This window comes from Aotus nancymaae, unplaced genomic scaffold (assembly GCF_030222135.1).
Source record: "Aotus nancymaae isolate 86718 unplaced genomic scaffold, 86718_ANA_hifiasm-v0.15.2.pri h1tg000001l, whole genome shotgun sequence".
Lineage (NCBI taxonomy): Eukaryota > Metazoa > Chordata > Mammalia > Primates > Aotidae > Aotus > Aotus nancymaae.
The window spans coordinates 1012379-1031455 of record NW_026988412.1 but is presented as its reverse complement, the minus strand read 5'-3'; the positions used below and the strand labels follow the sequence as shown (position 1 = coordinate 1031455).

General features: G+C 54.6%; 1 protein-coding gene across 1 annotated transcript in view; it reads right to left on the bottom strand.

Moving 5' to 3' along the window:
- ACSS1 (acyl-CoA synthetase short chain family member 1) overlaps window positions 1-19077 on the bottom strand; it is a 49844-nt gene that overhangs the window by 30392 nt on the left and 375 nt on the right. The window contains exon 2 of the mRNA XM_012468648.2: window positions 9010-9106. Coding sequence (XP_012324071.2) covers window positions 9010-9106 — 97 coding nt within the window. The remainder of the gene's footprint in view (window positions 1-9009; window positions 9107-19077) is intronic.

Genomic DNA, 19077 nt, shown 5'->3' with positions numbered 1-19077 from the left:
CTAATGGGTTTCTAATGTGAAGACAGAAGACTATTCTTGTTGAAAACAGGCTGGCCCACAGGGAATCCACATGATACAAGCCACCGTGGGTGAAATGAATACACCAGGGTGAAGACCAGAGCCTGTTAGTTACAGCAGACCTTGAACAGCTATGGTGGCCTTTGCACACTGGAATGACTTTGAGGGTTTGGTCACCTGTATGAAGATGAAGGAGTGCCAGGCTCCATTCGAGCAGCCTGGGATCTGAGAAGGCTCAGGTAGGGTCCTCTGCCCTAACGGTGGGTGGTAGAGTCTAGGCATCAGCCCAGTCAGGCTCCACAACCCACCCGCTGGCCAGGCACTGCCTGTACTCACCACAGTGTCTTCTCCCTCCGCATCCATGCCAGCCTGGCATCCTCCACAGGAAACACCCTTGCCCCCGAGATTCTGCCTATGAATCAGCTTGCATCAGACAGCTGCGCATGGGAGGCGTGCTGCTGCTCTGCTGCTGTGCAGAGCGTCTGGAGGATGCTGGATTTCCTGGGGCAGTCCCACTCACTGTGAACCAGCAGCAATGGTGGTATCCTGAGCCCTGGACCGAAGCTGCAGCTGTGTATTTGGAAACTCGGCAGTGCCAGTGAGGTCTCTGGAGGCCCTTCTGATTGTGCCAGAGGTCAGGGCTGAGGGTCCACCCAGAGGCTGCTCCTCCCACCTCCCAGGGATTTGGGAGCACCCTGCCTAAACTCCCTTTCCGCTTAAAAGAACAGCGGTGACTTCCCTTTTCTGCAACTGAATCCTGACAGATTTCTGACAAGTCATTACAGGGCATTCCCGGGGATGCATTTTCAAATACAGATTCCCAGGGCCTTCCCAGAAACTCGGAACAGACCAAGCAGGGCCTGAGTGCTGTTTCACTAGCAACCCTTCCCAGGGGAGTCTGAGGTATGGCCTGCAGCTGGAGATCACTGCTTTATACTCCAAGCAGAGTGACGAAGCCACTAAAGCTGACTGGCGATTTCCCCGGCGTGTTTGGAGACACGAGGAATTCCTGAAGATGTTCATGTCTAAGAATATCCTGCGTGACCACTTCTGAATTCCCCGTCCACGTGGCCTCCCTCCCTTGGTCGAGGCTGTTCCCTTAAAGGCTTTGTCCGTGCAGAACCAGCAAGGAGAGTGGAACTGTGCTGGCCCCAACAGGGCATAGACACATCTGCCATATCTGCCTGTGGTCCTGAAACCTCTCTCCAGGCTTCTTAGGGGAACTGGACTGGATTTGTTGATGGGAAATTATCAAGACCCCACCCATCCCAACCCCCTACTGTCACCACATTCAGATGAAGTAAAGACAGCCATGGGGAGGGGCAGGAGAAAGAACGATGGGAAGGCCCAAATTTTGAGAGGCCACCAGCACCGTGCCATCACCCCCTGTCTGCCACCGGTAACTCCACAGCCTTGGGCAGCTGACTCTCGGCCCCTGAACCATGAACAAAGGGTCCTGGAGTCCTCTGGCACCATGAGCTCCTTCCTCCCCAACTGGTATCAGTGCCCGATGAGTGTCTGCTGGTCCTCTGGGGCCCCAGATGTCTGCAAGACATGGCCCTGGCCAGCAACAGGGCATCCTGTCTGCACGCAGTAGAGTTGAGCCTGGGCACACCAGGATGATGTTTATTTAGAAGTTTGTGGAGGGCCAGAAGCCTCAACTGCAGAGCCCAGGGGTCCCATTCACACCTGAACCTCACTTCTGATGGGACCAGAGACTCCTCAATACATCCACCAGAGCCAGAGCTGCGGGACTTTTCCAGCTGTGTGAACTCCCAAATTCCTAAAGCTCTGGGGGTAGCAGAGTCCTCAGCTTTAAAAGTCAGGGTCCCAGGCAAATATCAATATGAACTGAGATCTTTGGTGTCAGCTTCTGACCAAGGGCAGACCCACGGAGGCAGGGTAAGGGCAGCAAGGCCAGACCGGACACCGAGGAGACACCAAGTGACTTGAGGAGGATGGAGGGCTGCTACCCATCCATCCCAGGCATTGCATGCAGGCCTGTTACCAGGAATCGGGGGTTCCTGGGCCAGCTACACGGTCTGATCCATCCTCACCCCACTGCCATCCCCCACCCGGGGCTGCACTGGGCACCCTGCCGCAGGGGCACACTCACTACTGAATGGGCTTTGGTTTCCATTCCATGCACTGGACCCCACATCTAATCCATGGTGAAACCTTCACTCTGTGTCTGCCTAGCGGGGGAGGAGGCAGAGGGGATGTGTCAAGGGTAGGAACTTGGGAATGAAGATGCAGCTCCCCCATGGAGAAGGAATGGGGTGAGCTGAGCTGAGCTGCAGTTCTGGGCAGGTGAGAAGGTTTCACCCACTGGCCTCCGTGCCGCCCACACTGTGCTGGTGGGGACTGGACATGGCAGGGCGGAGGGACCCCACAGTGCAGCCCACAGCAAAGGTCTGAGTCACTTACCTACCCGCGCCCCCCCCCCCCCCCACCTAGTGCCTGCAGAAGCAGGAGGGAAAATGAAAAACAGGAGCCACAAAGCCATGTCCTGGTCCTTAAAGACCCATCTCCAGGCGTGGCCCTCCCCCTAGGGAGGTGGTGCCCCCACCAGCCCACGCCCCTCACACCTCCTCACCATCACCCGCTAGCTCCCACCCCTCCCCTTAGCCAGCTGTTCCTCCCCTCCCGGAACTGGGCCATCCCCAAACCCCTGCATGGCAGCAGGGGGTCACAAAAGCTGGGATGCAGCCCCATGGCAGGCGTTTGCTCAAGTGTGTGCCCCTTGAGTTAAACCTCGGTGTACTGTGTCCCAGATCATTCTCAGAAAGGTCCTGTCCCCATCAAAGAGGTCTCTGTGGACATAAAGATAAGCTCCCTTAGTGTGGGTCACTGTGCTGCAATCTGAAGAAGTGCCAGGACCTCAGCGCCCAGGAGAATTCGACGGAGAGCAGGCAACCTATATGAGAAGATCCCAAACACTCCAGCAGCAGCAGCCGCAGCCTGGGGCTGGAGGAAAGGTGGATGCTGCTTTAAAACCAGCCCTTCCTAAGTAACACGGGTTCGTATCAGATTCTGGCTCTAGCATGCAGATTCCAGATCAAGCGTCCCAGCCTGTGTGACTTAGAGGCTGCCCAGGCGCCCTCCTCTCAGGTGGGGCAGCTAGGTCAGGACTACGTGGCTCACCCCACCCTGGAAGCCCCACAGGCCACACCAACCTTGCCCTCCGAGACAATCAGTGTGTCACGCCTGGGTCAGCAGGGCTGTTCCCCCACAGCCTTCCATGAGTTAGGATCCTCCCCCAGCTGCCCTGATGTATTGATAAGGGAATATGCTCACTAGGGTAATTAACTTGGGGGTGAGCAGAAGAGCAAAGGGCAAGGGTCACCCACTAGGGATACTAGGAGGGGACACATTTCAGCGGATGCACACGTCCTCCCAGGCAAAGTTCCCCTGAGTACCATCGCGCCCCTGAAATCACCACCCACCCGCTCCCAGCCCCAGCAGCCACGGGGCCACCCATGTCCTGCCTCCGTCAAATCTGAAACCTGGCCTTCCTTCTCGTGGCCCTGACCTGCAGCTGAAACGGACCCTCATCCTCCGGACACGCCTCTGGCTTTCATCACATGTCCCTCCCAACGCCCAGCAGACCAGTGGAGGAAAAGCGTGACCGCATTTTGCAAATGAGAAAACCAAGGGTGAGAGAGGTGGAGTGACGGTCTCTAGGTCCACAGCCAGGGTCAGAGTGGGCAGGGCACAGCCTCCCACCACCACCGGTCCCGGCCCCTGGCCCCTCCCCTGCCACGTTCTCACACTTCCCCTTCCTCTGCCTCTCAAAACTCAACCCTCCCCAAAGCTTTCTCCAGCTGTGAGGAGGGTTGTGACAGAACTTCCTGCTGCCTGGTTCCCCCAGGGACCAGCTACTTCTGTGACCTCCCTAATGGCTGTGTTCAAAGACATCCAGGGCAAGGACAGAAACAAGCCTCTCAGAGAGGTGGCCCCAGGCTCAGTCCCCGCCCCATCACAGCTGAAGTGTGTGGCCGCTCCCTCTCCCTAGGGGGAACAACCAGGCCTGGTCCTGCACAGCCGTGCGAGCCTCTGCATCAGGTGCCAGGCTACACAGATTCGCAGTAAAGCCCCATTCCCATCCCAGGGAGAAAGGCTTCTCTCAGCCCCAGGGACTCTGAGGCAGGTGGGGTGGAGGAGGCCTGACATTGACATCCCCTCTGCTCCTCTGATCAGGGTTTCTCACAGTACACAACCCCACCCAATGAAAAGTCGAGGATGGAACAGCCGCAGAAATCACCCCCACCAGCGAGAGTTTCCACAGGGGAACAGCTCCCGGACCAGTGAGTGATGCCTGTGCTTCCACACATACTCGGGCCCCAGCTCTGCTCCTCTGTGTTTCATGCACGCCTACCAGCGCTGGAACCCTGGGGTTGTCAAATCCCTCCTTTTACAAATGAGGACGCGAAGGCCCAGAAGGATAGGTCTAAGGCCATAGAATAAGCCAGAGCTAAAACCTGGTCCTCTGGCTTAAGATGCTCTCATTTAAGCTCTAGTTCAAGTCCCCCGCCCCCAGCCCCCTACCCCCGCTGCAGAGACCCTCAGGGAAGAGGTTCACTCATTCAGAGCCTCCCCAAGCACCCACAGCCTGGCACCCACAGCCTGGTCTCTCCTGTGTGTGGGCACACCTACTGGCTGAGAAGATCTGGACCTGCACAGGGCCTCAGGCTGCTTCCTGCACCTAGGGTCCAACCCCAGCCTGGAAATTCCTGCCCCAGGCTCCAGGCAGGGAGAAGCACACCAGCTAGGCAGTCTCAAAGCCTCATTCACCAACCTGGGCCACCACCGCCTCTCCAAAAGAGAGGAACTTACATTTCTCCACAGGGCCACCCCCCACGGTTTCTAGAACCTGCCCACGTGAACTACAGTGTGAAGGACAATCTTCACTGGCCGGGCGCAGTGGCTCACACCTGCAATCCCAGCACTTGGGAGGCCAAGGTGGGCAGATCACTCCAGCCCAGGAGTTCCAGACCAACCTGGGCAGCATAGCGAGACCCCATCTCTACAAAAAATAAAAAATGTAGCCAGGCTTGGTGGCACACACCTATAGTCCCAGTTACTGGGGAGACTGAGGCAGGAGAATCACTTGAGCCCAGGAGGTTGAAGCTACAGTGAGTTGTGACAGCACCACGACACTCCAGCCTGGGTGATGTTTTTAAGGCCCTGTCTCAAAAACAAACAAATTAAAATAAAATAAAATGGGCACCTGCTGGAGAAGCACAGGTAGATAGCCAGAAGGAGCCACTGCCTGCCCAGAGTGCTGTCTGGCCCCGCAGCCTCAGGGCCACTAGCCCCACAGCCTCTGGCAGGCACTGTTCTGCTCTGGGCTTGCGGCCTGCCGCTTCTCCATGGGAGAAGGACTGCCTCAGCTGGTTCCAGGCAGAGGAAGGCTGGGAATGGAGCTGGGACTCTGGCCCCGGGTGGCAGACTGCCCTGGGAGATGGGAGCACACGTCCCAGGCTGAGCCCTTCGCCTCCCGGTGGGAAGTGAGCACCTCACTTATCAGCAAGCGTGGCAAAACCTTGGCAGGAGAGGGGCTCCTCCTTCCCGAGCCCTGCAGCCGGCCGGCAGCACGAGGCCCAACCTCACTGCCCAGTTATGACGCTGAAAACAGCTCTGGAACCTAGTGAGTACTCAAATAGCAGCTACGTCATCATCACGGCTATTCTTACTTGCTACTGCGTCCAGGCTGTCATCTCCCTGGGCTGACATTGCAGTCATCTACGTTGCGATAATTACCCGGGGTGTACAGATGGGAAAGCAGCACCCTGGGAGACTCTGGAGCTGCACAGCGTCACCGGCCAGCAGCAGGAGGGTACTGAACTAGAACTAGAACATGCCTCTTTCTGCTGACCCTGTATCCCCGAGGACCTGGGGAAGCTGGGACTGCAAATGCTCCACTTGCAGGGCAAAGGCCATGGGCACCCGTCCCAGGGCTGCATCCGCCTGTGCTGACCCAGCGTCACCTGTGCGTTAGGTAACGGTGGGGTGAGAGTCGGGAGGTTTCCCAGGGCTGCCTCTGCCTGTGCTGACCCAGCGTCACCTGTGCGTAAGGTAATGGTGGGGGTGAGAGTCGGGAGGTTTCCCAGCGCTGCATCCGCCTGTGCTGACCCAGCGTCACCTGTGCCTAAGGTCATAGTGGGGGTGAGAGTTGCGAGGTTTCCCTCGCCAGGTCAGCTGGGATTGTAACACACAGACTTCCCGGCCACCTGCAAGCTTCCTGCATTGCTACCAGCGTCCCAACCTCTACCAGTCCCACAGGGTTTCTTTAAAGGTCACAGACTGCAAGTCTGAACATTGAGCTTCCAGCCAAGGAGGACTGCGACCGTCCTGGACACCTTGGAGGCCACCGCATGAGGCCCGTGGGCAGGAAAGCATTGTGTTCAGTGGCAGTGACGTGTCTGCCAGCAGGACAACCAACACCAATGTCTGGGAACTTTCCTCAGAGAAGGGAAGAAGAAAACCTCACATCAGAAACCTTATATGACCAGGACAAGGAACTCACATCCCTCAAGCTGCAATTACAGGTAACACTTTTCACTCAAACAGTAAATAGAAACAGTCACCTGGTACTAAACCTGGCTGAGGTCTGCAAAAACATTTTGGATGACATCTGTTTATTTTTATTTTTATTTTTGAGATGGAGTCTGCCTCTTTCGCCCAGGATGGAGTGCAGTGGCGCAATCCCGGCTCACTGCAATCTCCACCTCCAGGTTAAGGTGATTCTCCTGCCTCAGCTTCCCAAGTAGCTGGGACTACAGGCACACATCAGCACACTCGGCTAATTTTTGTATTTTTAGTAGAGATGGGGTTTCACCATGTGGGCCAGGTTGGTCTTGAACTCCTGACCTCAAGTGATCCGCCCGTCACGGTGTCCCAAAGTGCTGGGATTAAGGCGTGAGCCACCACGACTGGCCCTGTTTATTTTTATAGACGGAATAATAAGTATTTTGCCAGGGCCATTTCAGTGCCATGAACCTGACGCTGCTCTTACTTCCACAGGCTGGCTGCAGTCCTGAGAATTCTCACATGGTTTATGTTTAACCACACATCTCCACAGGCCTCCAGCCCTGCTCACGGACTGAACCGCTGTTTAGCAGGCACTCAGCATGCCCACAGGCAGCGTCCAGCCAAGGGGGCGTCGTGCACAGCCCACCTGCCCCAGGGTCCAGGCACCCCTGAGAGACTGATGGAGACGCTTGGGGAGTGCCTTGGCGCTTGGGGGATGACTGGCGCTTGGGGGAGTGCTATGGCTGGGCCCTCCCTGCTGGACCTCTTGGTGTCCAGTTGGCTCCTTCCACCCCACCCGCTAAGAGAGGGTTTTCATCTTTTACTGAAGAGCAACTCCCCGAGCAGCAGCCTCAAGTTCCTTCTCAGAAGGAGGTTTGTTCGCAGGTGAATGGAGCCGGGCCCACCGTGGTGAGGAGCGGCTGCAGCAGCCTGGGTTTTCAGAGCCCCCTGCACTCCAGTGCCAAGGGGCCACCTGGGGGCCCGCTCAGTTGTCCAGCGGGGCCTGAGGCTCCCAGGCAGCCGAATACTGCTGGTCTGTGGGCCACACCACGTCTGCAACCAGGGACTAGACATAAGAAATGGATGCTGTATAGGCTGTGAGTCTGGCCAGTGGGGGAGTCGGGTCGGCAAAGGAGCCGTGGCCAAGGCTGGTGGAGGCTGTGATGGGCCTGAGGGCTCCTGGGGGTCTGGGGGAGGGACAAGCAGGACAGGCCCACCAGGAGCTGCAGCAGATCCACTGGCGTCACTCATCTGCATCCAAAAGTCAACGTGAGCACAGTTTTAGCAAGTTTGGTGAATTTGGTCTGTGATAAAATTGGAGTTCAATGAACAAACAGGAATGCCCCCAAGTCACCCGAGTGGCAGGGCAGTGACCACTGCTCTCAGGCCGCCCAGCGCAGACCTGCCTGTCGGAATGTTCCTCCTCCACGTCCCCTCACTCCTGTTTCCCAGCCACATGAACCTCCTCACTGCTTCGGGACCCCTGCCCCAGATCTGCCCCTGTCTCCTCAGGGCTGTTCATCTTGGTCCTCAGGGCCTCAGCTGAAACGTCACCTCCTCCAAGAGGCCTTCCTGACTATTCAGCTCACAGTGGCCACCCAGCCATGCTCTGCCGTGTGCTTGGGGATTGTTTGTTACTGCAACATACCCCAGCCCATACTGACATGAAGGCACCCAGTGAAGACTTGCTGAGTGATTGGACATGAGGAGCCTGGAGCCGCCTCCAGGAGAGTAATCACGCTCGATGATTGTGTGCAATGGGGACCTAGGAACTCAGAGTTTAGGGGCACAGTGGGCCTGAGGCATCTCTATAAGGGTAAGGTGAGCCTCAGGCAAAGGGGGCTTGCATGGACAATCAAGGTGCTAACCGACACAGCAGCCCCGACAGGAAGCGGACTGGGGAAGGCCGGTACAAACGCCCCAATGCACACAGCATCTTCAGACGCACGCTTGGCACCTAGAAGCTGCTTAAGGAATCAAAGACTAAGAAGATCAGCTTAAAACAAAAAGCTCTTCCAAAGACGATTTTATTTGTTGTCCCACCCTCCGAAGGCGCTGAGAGTGTGGCCAGGCAGGCTGGACCGGCTTTTACTGTGTTTCATCCTGCTTGTGTTCACGTTTACTTTTCCTGGATAAGAGAGCATTTCCAAAGCCAAAATGCACTCCCTGAGACTCAGACAGCCCCTCTCCGGCAGCCAGACTCAGCACGCAGGCCCAGGCCGGGCACCTCCCTCGCGCCTTGAACATTCGTGATGCTGGTTTCAGAAGACCCCATTCCTTCAGTGAGAATCTAAAGACCCTAATCTGCCAAAGTGAACAAAAAGGCCAGGCCTCCATCCAAGCCGAGTAACCCTGCTCTGTCAATGGGCCCAGCATGGGCGTTTGGTAAGTTGTCCCCAAACAGAGGGGAAGGCCCAGGTTGCCACCAGGCGTGGAGGCCACGAGGGCTCACAGTACCTGTAGGTGATCCTCACTTCAGTCCCAGGCTCGTCGCGCTCCCAGATCAAAGCAACGCTCTCGGGGGACTTCTGAACATGCTGATCCAAGCAGTTGACTGTACAAAAAGAGGGTTTGCAGATGTTACACGTGGTGCTTTTGGAGTGAGAATTCGGCCAGGGTCGGGGGTTGGAAGGGGTCTAGTTTGCTATGGCTGTCTCTGCTCACACTGACAAGGACTGTCCTCATCAGTGATGACGTTTCTACCTCTTTGCAAGGAGAAGGGTAAACAAACATGATCTCAGAGGTACAAGGTCCTGCAAATATTCTGAAGTGGTCGCTTCGCACCAGTGGACCCAACCCTGGCTGCATTATTGGCATCTCCTGTATCATCCCCAGAGACCCTACCCAATGGGCCTTGGGCTTACAAAGCTCCCTGGTTGGTTCTGAAGTGCAGCCAGGGCCAGGCACTGCAGTCTGAGCTGCTGCAGAGAACACTCAGTGCAAACAGGTTGTTTCTGTTTCAGGGCATGGCTCCTGCAGCTCCCAAGTGCCCAGTGCTGACCTGCCCCCAGGGTTAGAGGCATAAGAAGGGACAAGGACCCAACTCCCCCACGTGTTCACCCAGTAAACCAGCTCTGTTCCAAGAAGTGGCTCATGATGGGGAAATGTCCTCCTGGTTTTCCAGAAGGCTCTGCTCCCCTCCCTCTCCATTACTCAAGGTTCCATCACATGACCCGCAGGCAGAAACAGGTCAGCTCTGCGCCATACCCTGAGCCTGAGGATTAGCAGCAGGGGCCTCCTCTGCTGGCAGGCTGGTCACTACTCATTTGATTCCAGAGGTGAGTCCCTCCAGCAACCCTCAAGCCAGCTCTCCTCACTCACTGGCCCATCAGTGGGTCCCCAGGTATGCAGAGACTCGAGCCCCATGAGTGGCTCTGGGGGCAGCTGCACCTGCCCCCCTGATCTCTCAGGGTCACCCCTGTATCTTGTTTGTAAATTGTGCCTCAGAAAATGTAATAAATGAAGACAGATGTCTGGAAAAAATTACTAATACTGGTAGCAGACACAGGAAAGTTCTTTGAACTACTATTAATAGAGAAATAGTAGAGAAGAAAAGCCCAAAAAATAGAAGAAAATAAAAACGAGAAGAAATAAGAGGCTCAGTGGCAGACCCAAATTTACACAAGGAACCTGACATCTGTGTGTGTGTGTGTGTGTGTGTGTGTGTGTGTGTGTGTGTGTGGCCACGCTAACCTCTGTTCACTGTAGTCATGCAGGTGCAGCATTAACCCCATAATGTTTTTCTGGGTGTTGGGAACTGTCTTAGGAGCAAAGAGAAGGGGCATATAACCCTGAGATGGTTTCACTCAACCAGTCCGGGGCGCCAGTTCTGATCAAGGCACCACGCTGAGCACCAAGGGAAACGCCAGGGCAGATTCGCAGCCCCTCCTGTGGGTGCAGGAGACAGATGAAAACCTAAGAAACATGCAAAAGTGACCAAGCACACAAGGTCGGCGGTGGCAGGCTCATAACACTCGCCCAAACAGAGCAATGGAGCTGAATTCACCCCGGGAAGGCAAACCCTAGGAAGTTAAGAACAGCCTGGGACTGAAACAGTAATTACTGCAAGGGTTTCCACTAGGACCATGCCCCCACCACCGGTATCTCCCACTGCGGATGGGAACACCAAGGGCCGAGAAGTTAAGCTGCCTGCTCAAGGTCACACGGGACAGAGCTGGATTCAACGCAGGCGGGTTGGCTCCACAGTCTGTCCCATCACCCTACCCTCCAAAGTCACCCAATAATAACAGTCCAGGTCTACACCAGGCAGTGAAGAACTGCTCTATGCCACAAGTGGGAAGAAGGCGAGCTTTGCCAGTAGTGGGGGAAGAGGGGTACGATCCAGGCTTGGTCTTACAGACGGGGGAGTCAGAACACTTGAGACTGGTGAGGCCAGTTCAGGCAGACGAGAGAACAGGTAAACCCTAAAGGAGATGGAAAAACAACGCAGCTGCCGGGGAGAAAATTCATCGCGGGTGCAGCAGATATTAGCCAACTTGGCCCCTAAGCTGAGTCCAGCGTACAGATGTGCTGCCCACCCTGACTAGGGTGTGCGGGTGTGTGTGTGCAGGGGTGTGTGTGTGTGTGTGCAAATCCAGTCCAATATTTAAAAGTCAAGAGCTGTCACATGAAAGCCATGAACTTCTGGCTTCTGAACAATCGGCAGAAGCCTGTCCCTCCACAGAGGGTCCTATGCCCCGCTGCCTGCCTGTCACCTCCAGCAACTCTGGACAGCAATGACAAGCCTAGGAATGCCTAGCTAAGGAGCAACACTGGCTGCAATCCCCCTGGGAGCTGGTCACAAATGCAAACCTTCAGCCCTACCCAGACCTGCTGAGTCCCAACCAGCCTCATAAGAAGCCCCAGGAGATGTGAACCCAAGCTCACACCTGGGAGGCTCTGCCCGATACGCTTGATCCACTCCGAATTTGATCCTCAACGCCCCCGGAAGAGTGGCCTGCCCAGGTGTAGATGAGCAAATGTTTCCCCGTGGCCAAGTGACCTGCCCAAGGCCCCAGCCAGGATGAAGCAGGAAGAGATAGAACCACGCTGGACACTTCACCCTGGCATTCATCTCATCGCCTCACCTGCTCCCACAGCAACCAGGGCACAAGGACACTCTTCTCAGAGAGAGTGACTGCCCAACTTTAAACAGGCCTGCAGAGCCTCCCAGCCCAGCAGGACATCCTGCACTGTTTTATACCAAGCAGGAAGGCAGAGCTGAAGAAGGTGGAGAGGGGCAGGTCAGCCCCAGATAGACAGCACCCAGGTGCGGCTAGGTGGCCCATGAGATCAGCCTCGTGTCCCTGTCTTCCCAGGGCTGACAAGTGGCCTGAGCCCAGCAGATCAGAATGGAACCCCAAGTACAGTGTCCCCCAGGTGCCCTCCCCACAGGCAGAAGGTGCTCAAAAAGTGGCCTCCAAGGTCCCAGTGACCTGCCTCTCCCTGCTGGCCAGGCCACATCTGGTGAGCTCCCCTGCCCTGGGGCCTTTGCTCTGGCTCCTCCCTGCCTGGGGCGCTGTGCTCTCCTCACAGCCACGCTGCGGGTCACAGCCCAAGGCACTAACTCTCCCGAGCACCTTGCTGCCCCGGAACCTGCACATCCCCCAACCCTGCCAGAGGCTTGCTGCCTGCTGCGCTCCCTTGGGCGAGGGCCAAGTGTCCTGCTCAGGTCTGGGTTTGGGTAGCCTAGTCCAGAGCACAGAGTTGAGGAATGGATCACTTGCAGCCTCGAGCTAGAGGGGCATACTGGGGTATAACTGGCACCAGGTGGACCCCCATGCCCAAGGGAGGAAGCAGACCCCTCTTCTTGTCTTTGTGACTACATCCCTCAAGTAGAAGACATTCTTTTTTCGGCCCAAATCAGCGCTTCTCAACCTTGAGTGGCATCAGAAGTCCCCAGAGCATGTGTTAGCTGCAGCCGGTGTGCCCCGCCCCTGCTCTGGGCATCTGTGTTTCTAATAAGATCCTTGTGTTGCAGCCGCTGCTGGTCCTGGGAGCCGACTCTGACCATGCGTGCACATGGACTTACATGCACATCCACTTTCTATGCAGATGCCAGATTTCCAAGGGTTTTCTTTTTCCTTTTGGGACTGGGGCGATTATATACATTTGCCAGCCTCATAAGCCACTGGCTGGCAGCCTGGAGTCACCACTAAAACTGAGGGTCTAAAGTCCAGCCCCGGTCCAACCACTTACCAACCACAGACAATGCACATATCATTTAATGCAAGCCCATTTCCTAATCCATGGAGTGGGTACAATGATCCCTGGTCTGGGTGGGGCTGGAAAGATTAGGAGCCATGTGATTGTTTCTGGTTGTGGGTCAGATAGAGTCACGGTGTCCCCCAGTAAGGCAAACAGAACAACGCTCCCCCCACCAGACTTTGTTCTGGCCACCACAGCTGGTGCTCAGATTGCACGAGCACCTGGAAAGCTCTGCGTGGGGCCCGGGGGGACAGTGGCCCTAACACCCCCTGTGCACATGATTCTTAGCATATAGTTATGCTTCCTGTTAGTGCTTCAGTTTTGGGAATGAAAAGGAGGAGGGGAGGGGGAGGACGGGGCAGGAAGGTGAGGAAGGACAGAAAATAGGAAGGAAGAGGGAAAAGGAGGGAGGAAGAAATGAAAAAACTGGGCAGTGGGACAAGAAAATTCCATTTCTCAGCGTTTCCAAGAAGAGTTGGGCAAGGATCTATGGCAATTTAAGGTGTAGCTGAAACTCCACCTCCTATTTTCAGCCGTTCCCAAGTTTCCCAGCACATGATGACCTGTCCTTGCCCTCTCAGTGACCCACACCATCTCACACTGCCCCACGTTGCCCAGCGGTCCCCATTACAGTACACAATGCCACTCCCCAAGGGCAGGGACTGTGTCCCTAAGATTCCTTTATCATGGGGATCGGACTTGGGAATTACATCACAACTCCCTTCCCACCCCAGTGTGGACTTATTCATTTACTGACTTACGGTTCATGTCCTCGTTAGAATGTGGGCTCCGTGGTATTGAGCATTTTCTGGATTATTCATTGTGATACATGAATTGGAGCCTTTATTTCCACATCTGTACAATGGGACCACTTCACGTTGGTGCCGTGAGGATGAGACGCTGTGCAGAGCAGAGGGCCAGCCAGCCAGGGCGCTCCATCCCACTCACAGACGCCCAGGGCCCCGTCCCAGGGCCTAACACAATTGCAGGCAGTCAGCCAATGCCTGTGGCCGGGGCAGGGGTTTGGTGTTTCGTTGTAAATGGCACTATAAGAGTGTTGGCATTATAAACCTGACACACACGTAGGAATTTTCAAGAACTCTTGTTAGTTGTTTAAATACATCCCTTACGTGCACACCCCCCAACTGAAAGTGAACCCAGCATATGGAAATTCAATTTGAATAGGGAGTTACTATGTTACTATTCACAAAAGGATTCACGATGGGTTTTCTCTTTTTTCCTTTTTTTTTTTTTTTTGGACAGGGTCTCACTACATTGCCCAGGCTGGAGTGCAGTGGCGTGATCTCAGCTCACTGCAACCTCCACCTCCTGGGCTCAAGAACTCCTCCCACCTCAGCCTTCCAAGTAACTAGGACTACAGGTGTGCACCACCACGCCCAGCTAATTTTTGTTTTTGTTTTTAAGAGATGCGGGTCTCACTGTGTTGCCCAGGCTGGTCTCAAACTCCTGGGCTTAAGCAATCCGCCCACCTCAGCCTCCTAAAGTACTGGAATTACAGGCGTGAGCCACAGCGCCTGGCACACAATGGACTTTCTTTTAATAGCAATCTTCCCTGGCATGCTTTGAGATATTACGTCAGTCACAAAAATTGTTTTGGACAATTTTCCCAAAGCATCTGTTATTTAAAGTAAGTCATGCCCCTGACAGCTAGGAAGGACTTGGGTTCCTGGGGAGGATCCTCCTCCTAAGATTAGGGGTTCCATTTTCATGTAGAGTTCCCTGAAAAACCTCAGGAAAGTTACTTTAATCACTGGAATCACTGGGAGGGAAATGAAGCACAGGCGTGTGGCGTCTTGCCAACGTCAGGGTCCCGCCTTCTGAACTACTGGAGGCATGCTACCAAGAGGACAGGACTACAGCAAAGGGGCTTCTAATCCTGCAATTTAGCTCCAAAAAGCATCCAAAAAATCTCCCAGTGCTCAATGCTTGGTTACAAAGAGGCTTTTCTGCACTCTTGCTTAAGAGTACACACACTGAAAAACATCACTTAAAATTGAGGGTTTAAAAAATAGAGCTTAATTGTGCGTTTTGAAAGCAACACATGTCATTACCCTCTGGTTCTGCATTTAAAACTTCCTGACATCTTGAGTTGATATGCCACAGGGCAAAAACAGCTGTTGAGCCCTACAAAGGACAGAGCCAAATTCACAGTTGGGAAAGAATCCCTTTTGGAACCTGGTTCTCCAAAGAACCTTCTGCAAGGCAGTTTTACACAACAGAAGCAAGTCACTGAAGGGTGCAGAGACTCTGCCTACCCTGCCTGGTGGGCCTCAGATACCATAAACCGGCCTGGCTATCAGACCTGTGGGATGAGCAGGATACTGCGGTGTTTTGAAAGCCACCTCAGCCACCTGCATGCCCTCTGAAGTCTATTCCCCATCTATCCCAGGCCAATTAGATGCAAGCTCAGCTCTCCCAGCAGCATTGCTGAAGGCCAAGAACAAGGTCACAGCCTCCCCACATGCTTCATTAATAAATAACAAATGCCCAGTGATGGGGGATGTATAATGTGTTAAGAGAGTGCTGAGTGCCTTACAAGCTTTTTCTCATTTCATTCTAACAGCCCTGGGATGGGTGTGCTGATACTCCCATGGATAACGAAACAGGTGCAAACAGTCAGGTCCCCTTCCCCAGGTCAGAAGACGCCTGATAACATCTGTGCTGATCTCTTGGACCTGTGGTTGCAGGACATTGCCTGGGCCCAGCCACCACACTGTGAGAAGCTCCAGGAGGTGCTTTGGGCCACAATTCTGGCTGAAGCCAGCCTGCAAATTGTCACAAACCAGGCCCCAGACTTAGGAGTGAGAAACAGGCAGATGACTCCAACCTCAGACATTGGGGAGCAGAGGCAACTGTTAAATAAAATGTGTAGAAGGCCACTGATTTGGACTGAGCTGCACCAGGCCCAATAGATCACACAAAAATGGAGTCACTCTTGTTAAAGTGCCATGTCACCAAATGGAAACTAACTTGTGTATCTGGCCTTCTAAGAAATAAGGAGAGTAAGAGGTAGCTAAATCTCCAAATAAGCTAGCATGTTAAGGGAGCTCCTTCCGCTTTTAGCTTTACAGCGAAAGTAGCTTTGAAATGACCATTCTACTTTTCGTTCTCCATGTCTGCATTCTTCAGCCCTTTCTGTCTATAAAACCATCCTCCTCTGCTCAGCTCATCAAATGCTCGTTCCGTTTTATGGAATAGGGTGTTGCCCAATTCTATAATCACAAATAAAGTCAATTAAGATCTTTAAACTAAATTTGTCATAATTTTGTCCTTTGACACAAGACAGCCCCATCAGGCCCTGTCCAAAGTCCTGACCCACAGACTCATCAAGGAATAAAATGGTTGTTATCTTGTGCCACTAAGCCTGGGGGTGGTTTGATGTACATCAGTAGTAACCCCAAGTTTATTAACTTCAGAAATAGCCACACAATTATAGGTAGTGTCTTGCAGTTATTTTTCAAAGAAATTGAAAGGAACTTTGGACTCCCCCAGTCCCCATACTGTATATTACTTTGCTGGTTTAACTAAAACAAGTCACTTACTAGGTAAGTGTTCTCTGTAATATTGAGTCAGCAGCAAGTGCTCTTGAACCTAGAGGGGAAAAAAAACACCAAACCCTTTGGTCTGCAGAGTTGCTGCAGTGTGCCCTTGAAGGGGACTCGAGCAGCTGGCCCAAGGACACAGGTATAAAGTGACCTGCTCTGGACTTGTGAGGCCAAGGTCATGGGGAGCAGCCACGGTTGGCTTCAAGAATACCTGTGGTTCTCAACGCGTGGCCCTCAGACTGGCAGCATCACCATTACCTGAGAACTTTTGAGAAACACAAATTCTGGGGCCCGTCCTGGACATCTGAAAACCAGACAGAATTCCGTTACACACTGCCATTGTTTTACAGATGACGAAACACGCAAAGTGCAGTAGAGGGAAAGCAAGAAATCAACCCGAGTCGTGATTCTAAAGACACCTGAAGACACGAAACTGTGTTGTGCCATCCATAGCCCGTTGTTTGTTTAATAAGGCCATGGCCAGGACACTAATCCCAATTCTGTTTTAGAAGCGCCATCATCTGTCCTGGTTTGAGGCGTACAGGCCAGTGGTTCTCAAGCCTGAGTGTCCTCTGGAGCGAGTGCCTGGAAGCCAGTGGTTCCCAAGCCCGGATGTCCTCTGGAGCACTGGAGGGCTTGTTAAACACAGGTATCGGGTGCCACTCCAGGGTTTCTGATTCCAGATGTCCAGGATGGGCCCCAGAATTTGTGTTTCTCAAAAGTTCTCAGGTATTGCTGATGCTGCTGGTCTGAGGACCATGTGATGAGAACCACCGGTATTTTTGAAGGGGTGAAGAAGACTTCAAGAGTGGCATTCCTTTGGAAGAAGCCATCTGACTTTATCACACACAGCAGACAGACCAGGCCAAAGCGTTCTCACCCACCCAACTCTCCGGGGGCTCCCAGGGGAGTCGTGGCCTGACCTAGCCCTTTCTCATACTGTCCCCTCTATGGTTTGCAGACACCGGCAAAGGAAAGAGATATCGCTGACCCATGAACAGGTGGGCACGTACATTCCGGGGAGATAGCTGCTGAAAAGCCGTTTTTCAAGTTTTCTGAAGCTCAATATCTGGCGAAGGTAGCCATAAATGCCATATTATCAGAAGAAATAAGTGAAGGAAAGGAGGCAGAAGAATGCTTGCTGACCACACCCTGATCCTGACCGAGCGAGCTTCAGAAGGTCCTTGCTGTTGGCCCCAGGAGGTCTGCCCCACTGTCTTATCTGAGTGAGCCTGCAACTGTGCACAAGCCTACTGTGGTTGCTCCCCATGACCTTGGCCTCACAAGTCCAGAGCGGGTCACTTTCCACTTGTGTCCTTGGGCCAGCTGCTCGGGTCCCCTTCAAGGGCACACTGCAGCAACTCTGCAAACCAAAGGGTTTGGTGTTTTTTTTCCCCACTAGGTTCAAGAGCACTTGCTGCTGACTCAGTATTAAAGAAAACACTTATCTGGTAAGTGACTCATTTTAATTTAACCAGCAAAGTAATATACAGTATGGGGGGGGGTCCAAAGTTCCTTTCAATTTCTTTGAAAAATAACTGCAAGGCACTACTATAATCGTATGGCTCGTTCTGAAGTTAATCCCTTGCAGCACTCAGCCTAGCCTCTGAGCATCACTGCCCCCATGCTCACAATGCGGAGACCGAGGCCTAGTGGAGCAGAGCAACACAGACAACTGAAGGAAAGGTTGGAGAGCCGCCACCTGGAAAACGCGGCCCTGGGTGGGAGGTGGCCCTGCCGTAAAGACCCTCAGGTCCTTTCTTAAACACTTCCAAATCCAGCAAGCTGGTTACCCCCACCCTTCAGGCCTTTGATCAAATGTGGCTGCCAGCCCCTCCCCGCAGGCCCCACACCCAGGCTTGCCCTGCACCTGGGGCCGCCCTGCACTTGGCACCCACCCTGCATAGCCAGCCCTGCCTGCAGTTCCGGGCCTTCCCCTGGCTGCTCAGTCAGCGCCTTAGGTGGGGGAGAGGGTGCAGTGTACTCCTTCCAGCCCCAAATCTTAGCAGAGCAGTAGTGGCCTCTGCTCTGCAAGTTCCAGACAACCCACCACCAGCGGCTGCTGGGGCCATTTTCCCAGGACCGCAGGCCCCACGGGTCCAAAGCAAGCCCTGGGTCGCTGGGGTGCGGTTCTCTGAGGCCAAGAACGAGAACCGGGAGGCCGCTGTTACTTCCTCCCCGCCCACAGGCCCCAGACCCGCAGCGAGGACATAATTGGTTCCAGCTGCTACGCAGGGTTTCCTCCTCCCCAGGTCGCCCGCCACAGTTCCGTTTGTTTACGTGGGCAGGGCTTGTCCCCAGACGGATCCCCGGGCACCGCAGCTCGCAGTGACAACCGCCGCGGCTTAGTTTTTCCCTCCACCTCGTACAGGAACGGGAAAGTCCCGACTCCGGGGCGCTGGAGTGTAGCCCGCGGCTCCCCGCCGGCTCTTGCTCCACGGCGCTGTGCACTCGGTAACGCAACTCTGGAGACGGCAGAGCAAGGAGCCGCCCGGGGCAAGGCCAGCAGCCCGGGAGTCCCATGCGGACACCGGGTTCCCGCGGGCGCCGGCTTGAGCTGGGCACGTGGATCGGGGCCCGATGGGATGAGGGACGGGGTGACGTGGAGGCACGGCTTAGAGCGGGCTGAATACCGGAGGAGGGGCCCCTGAAGGGCTTCGATCGTCGCCGCCGGGGGACAGCTGCCGCTGGCGAGAGGCTCCGAGTCCCCTCGGGACGTAAGAGTTGGGGGCGTCCTGGGTCCCCCGAAGCC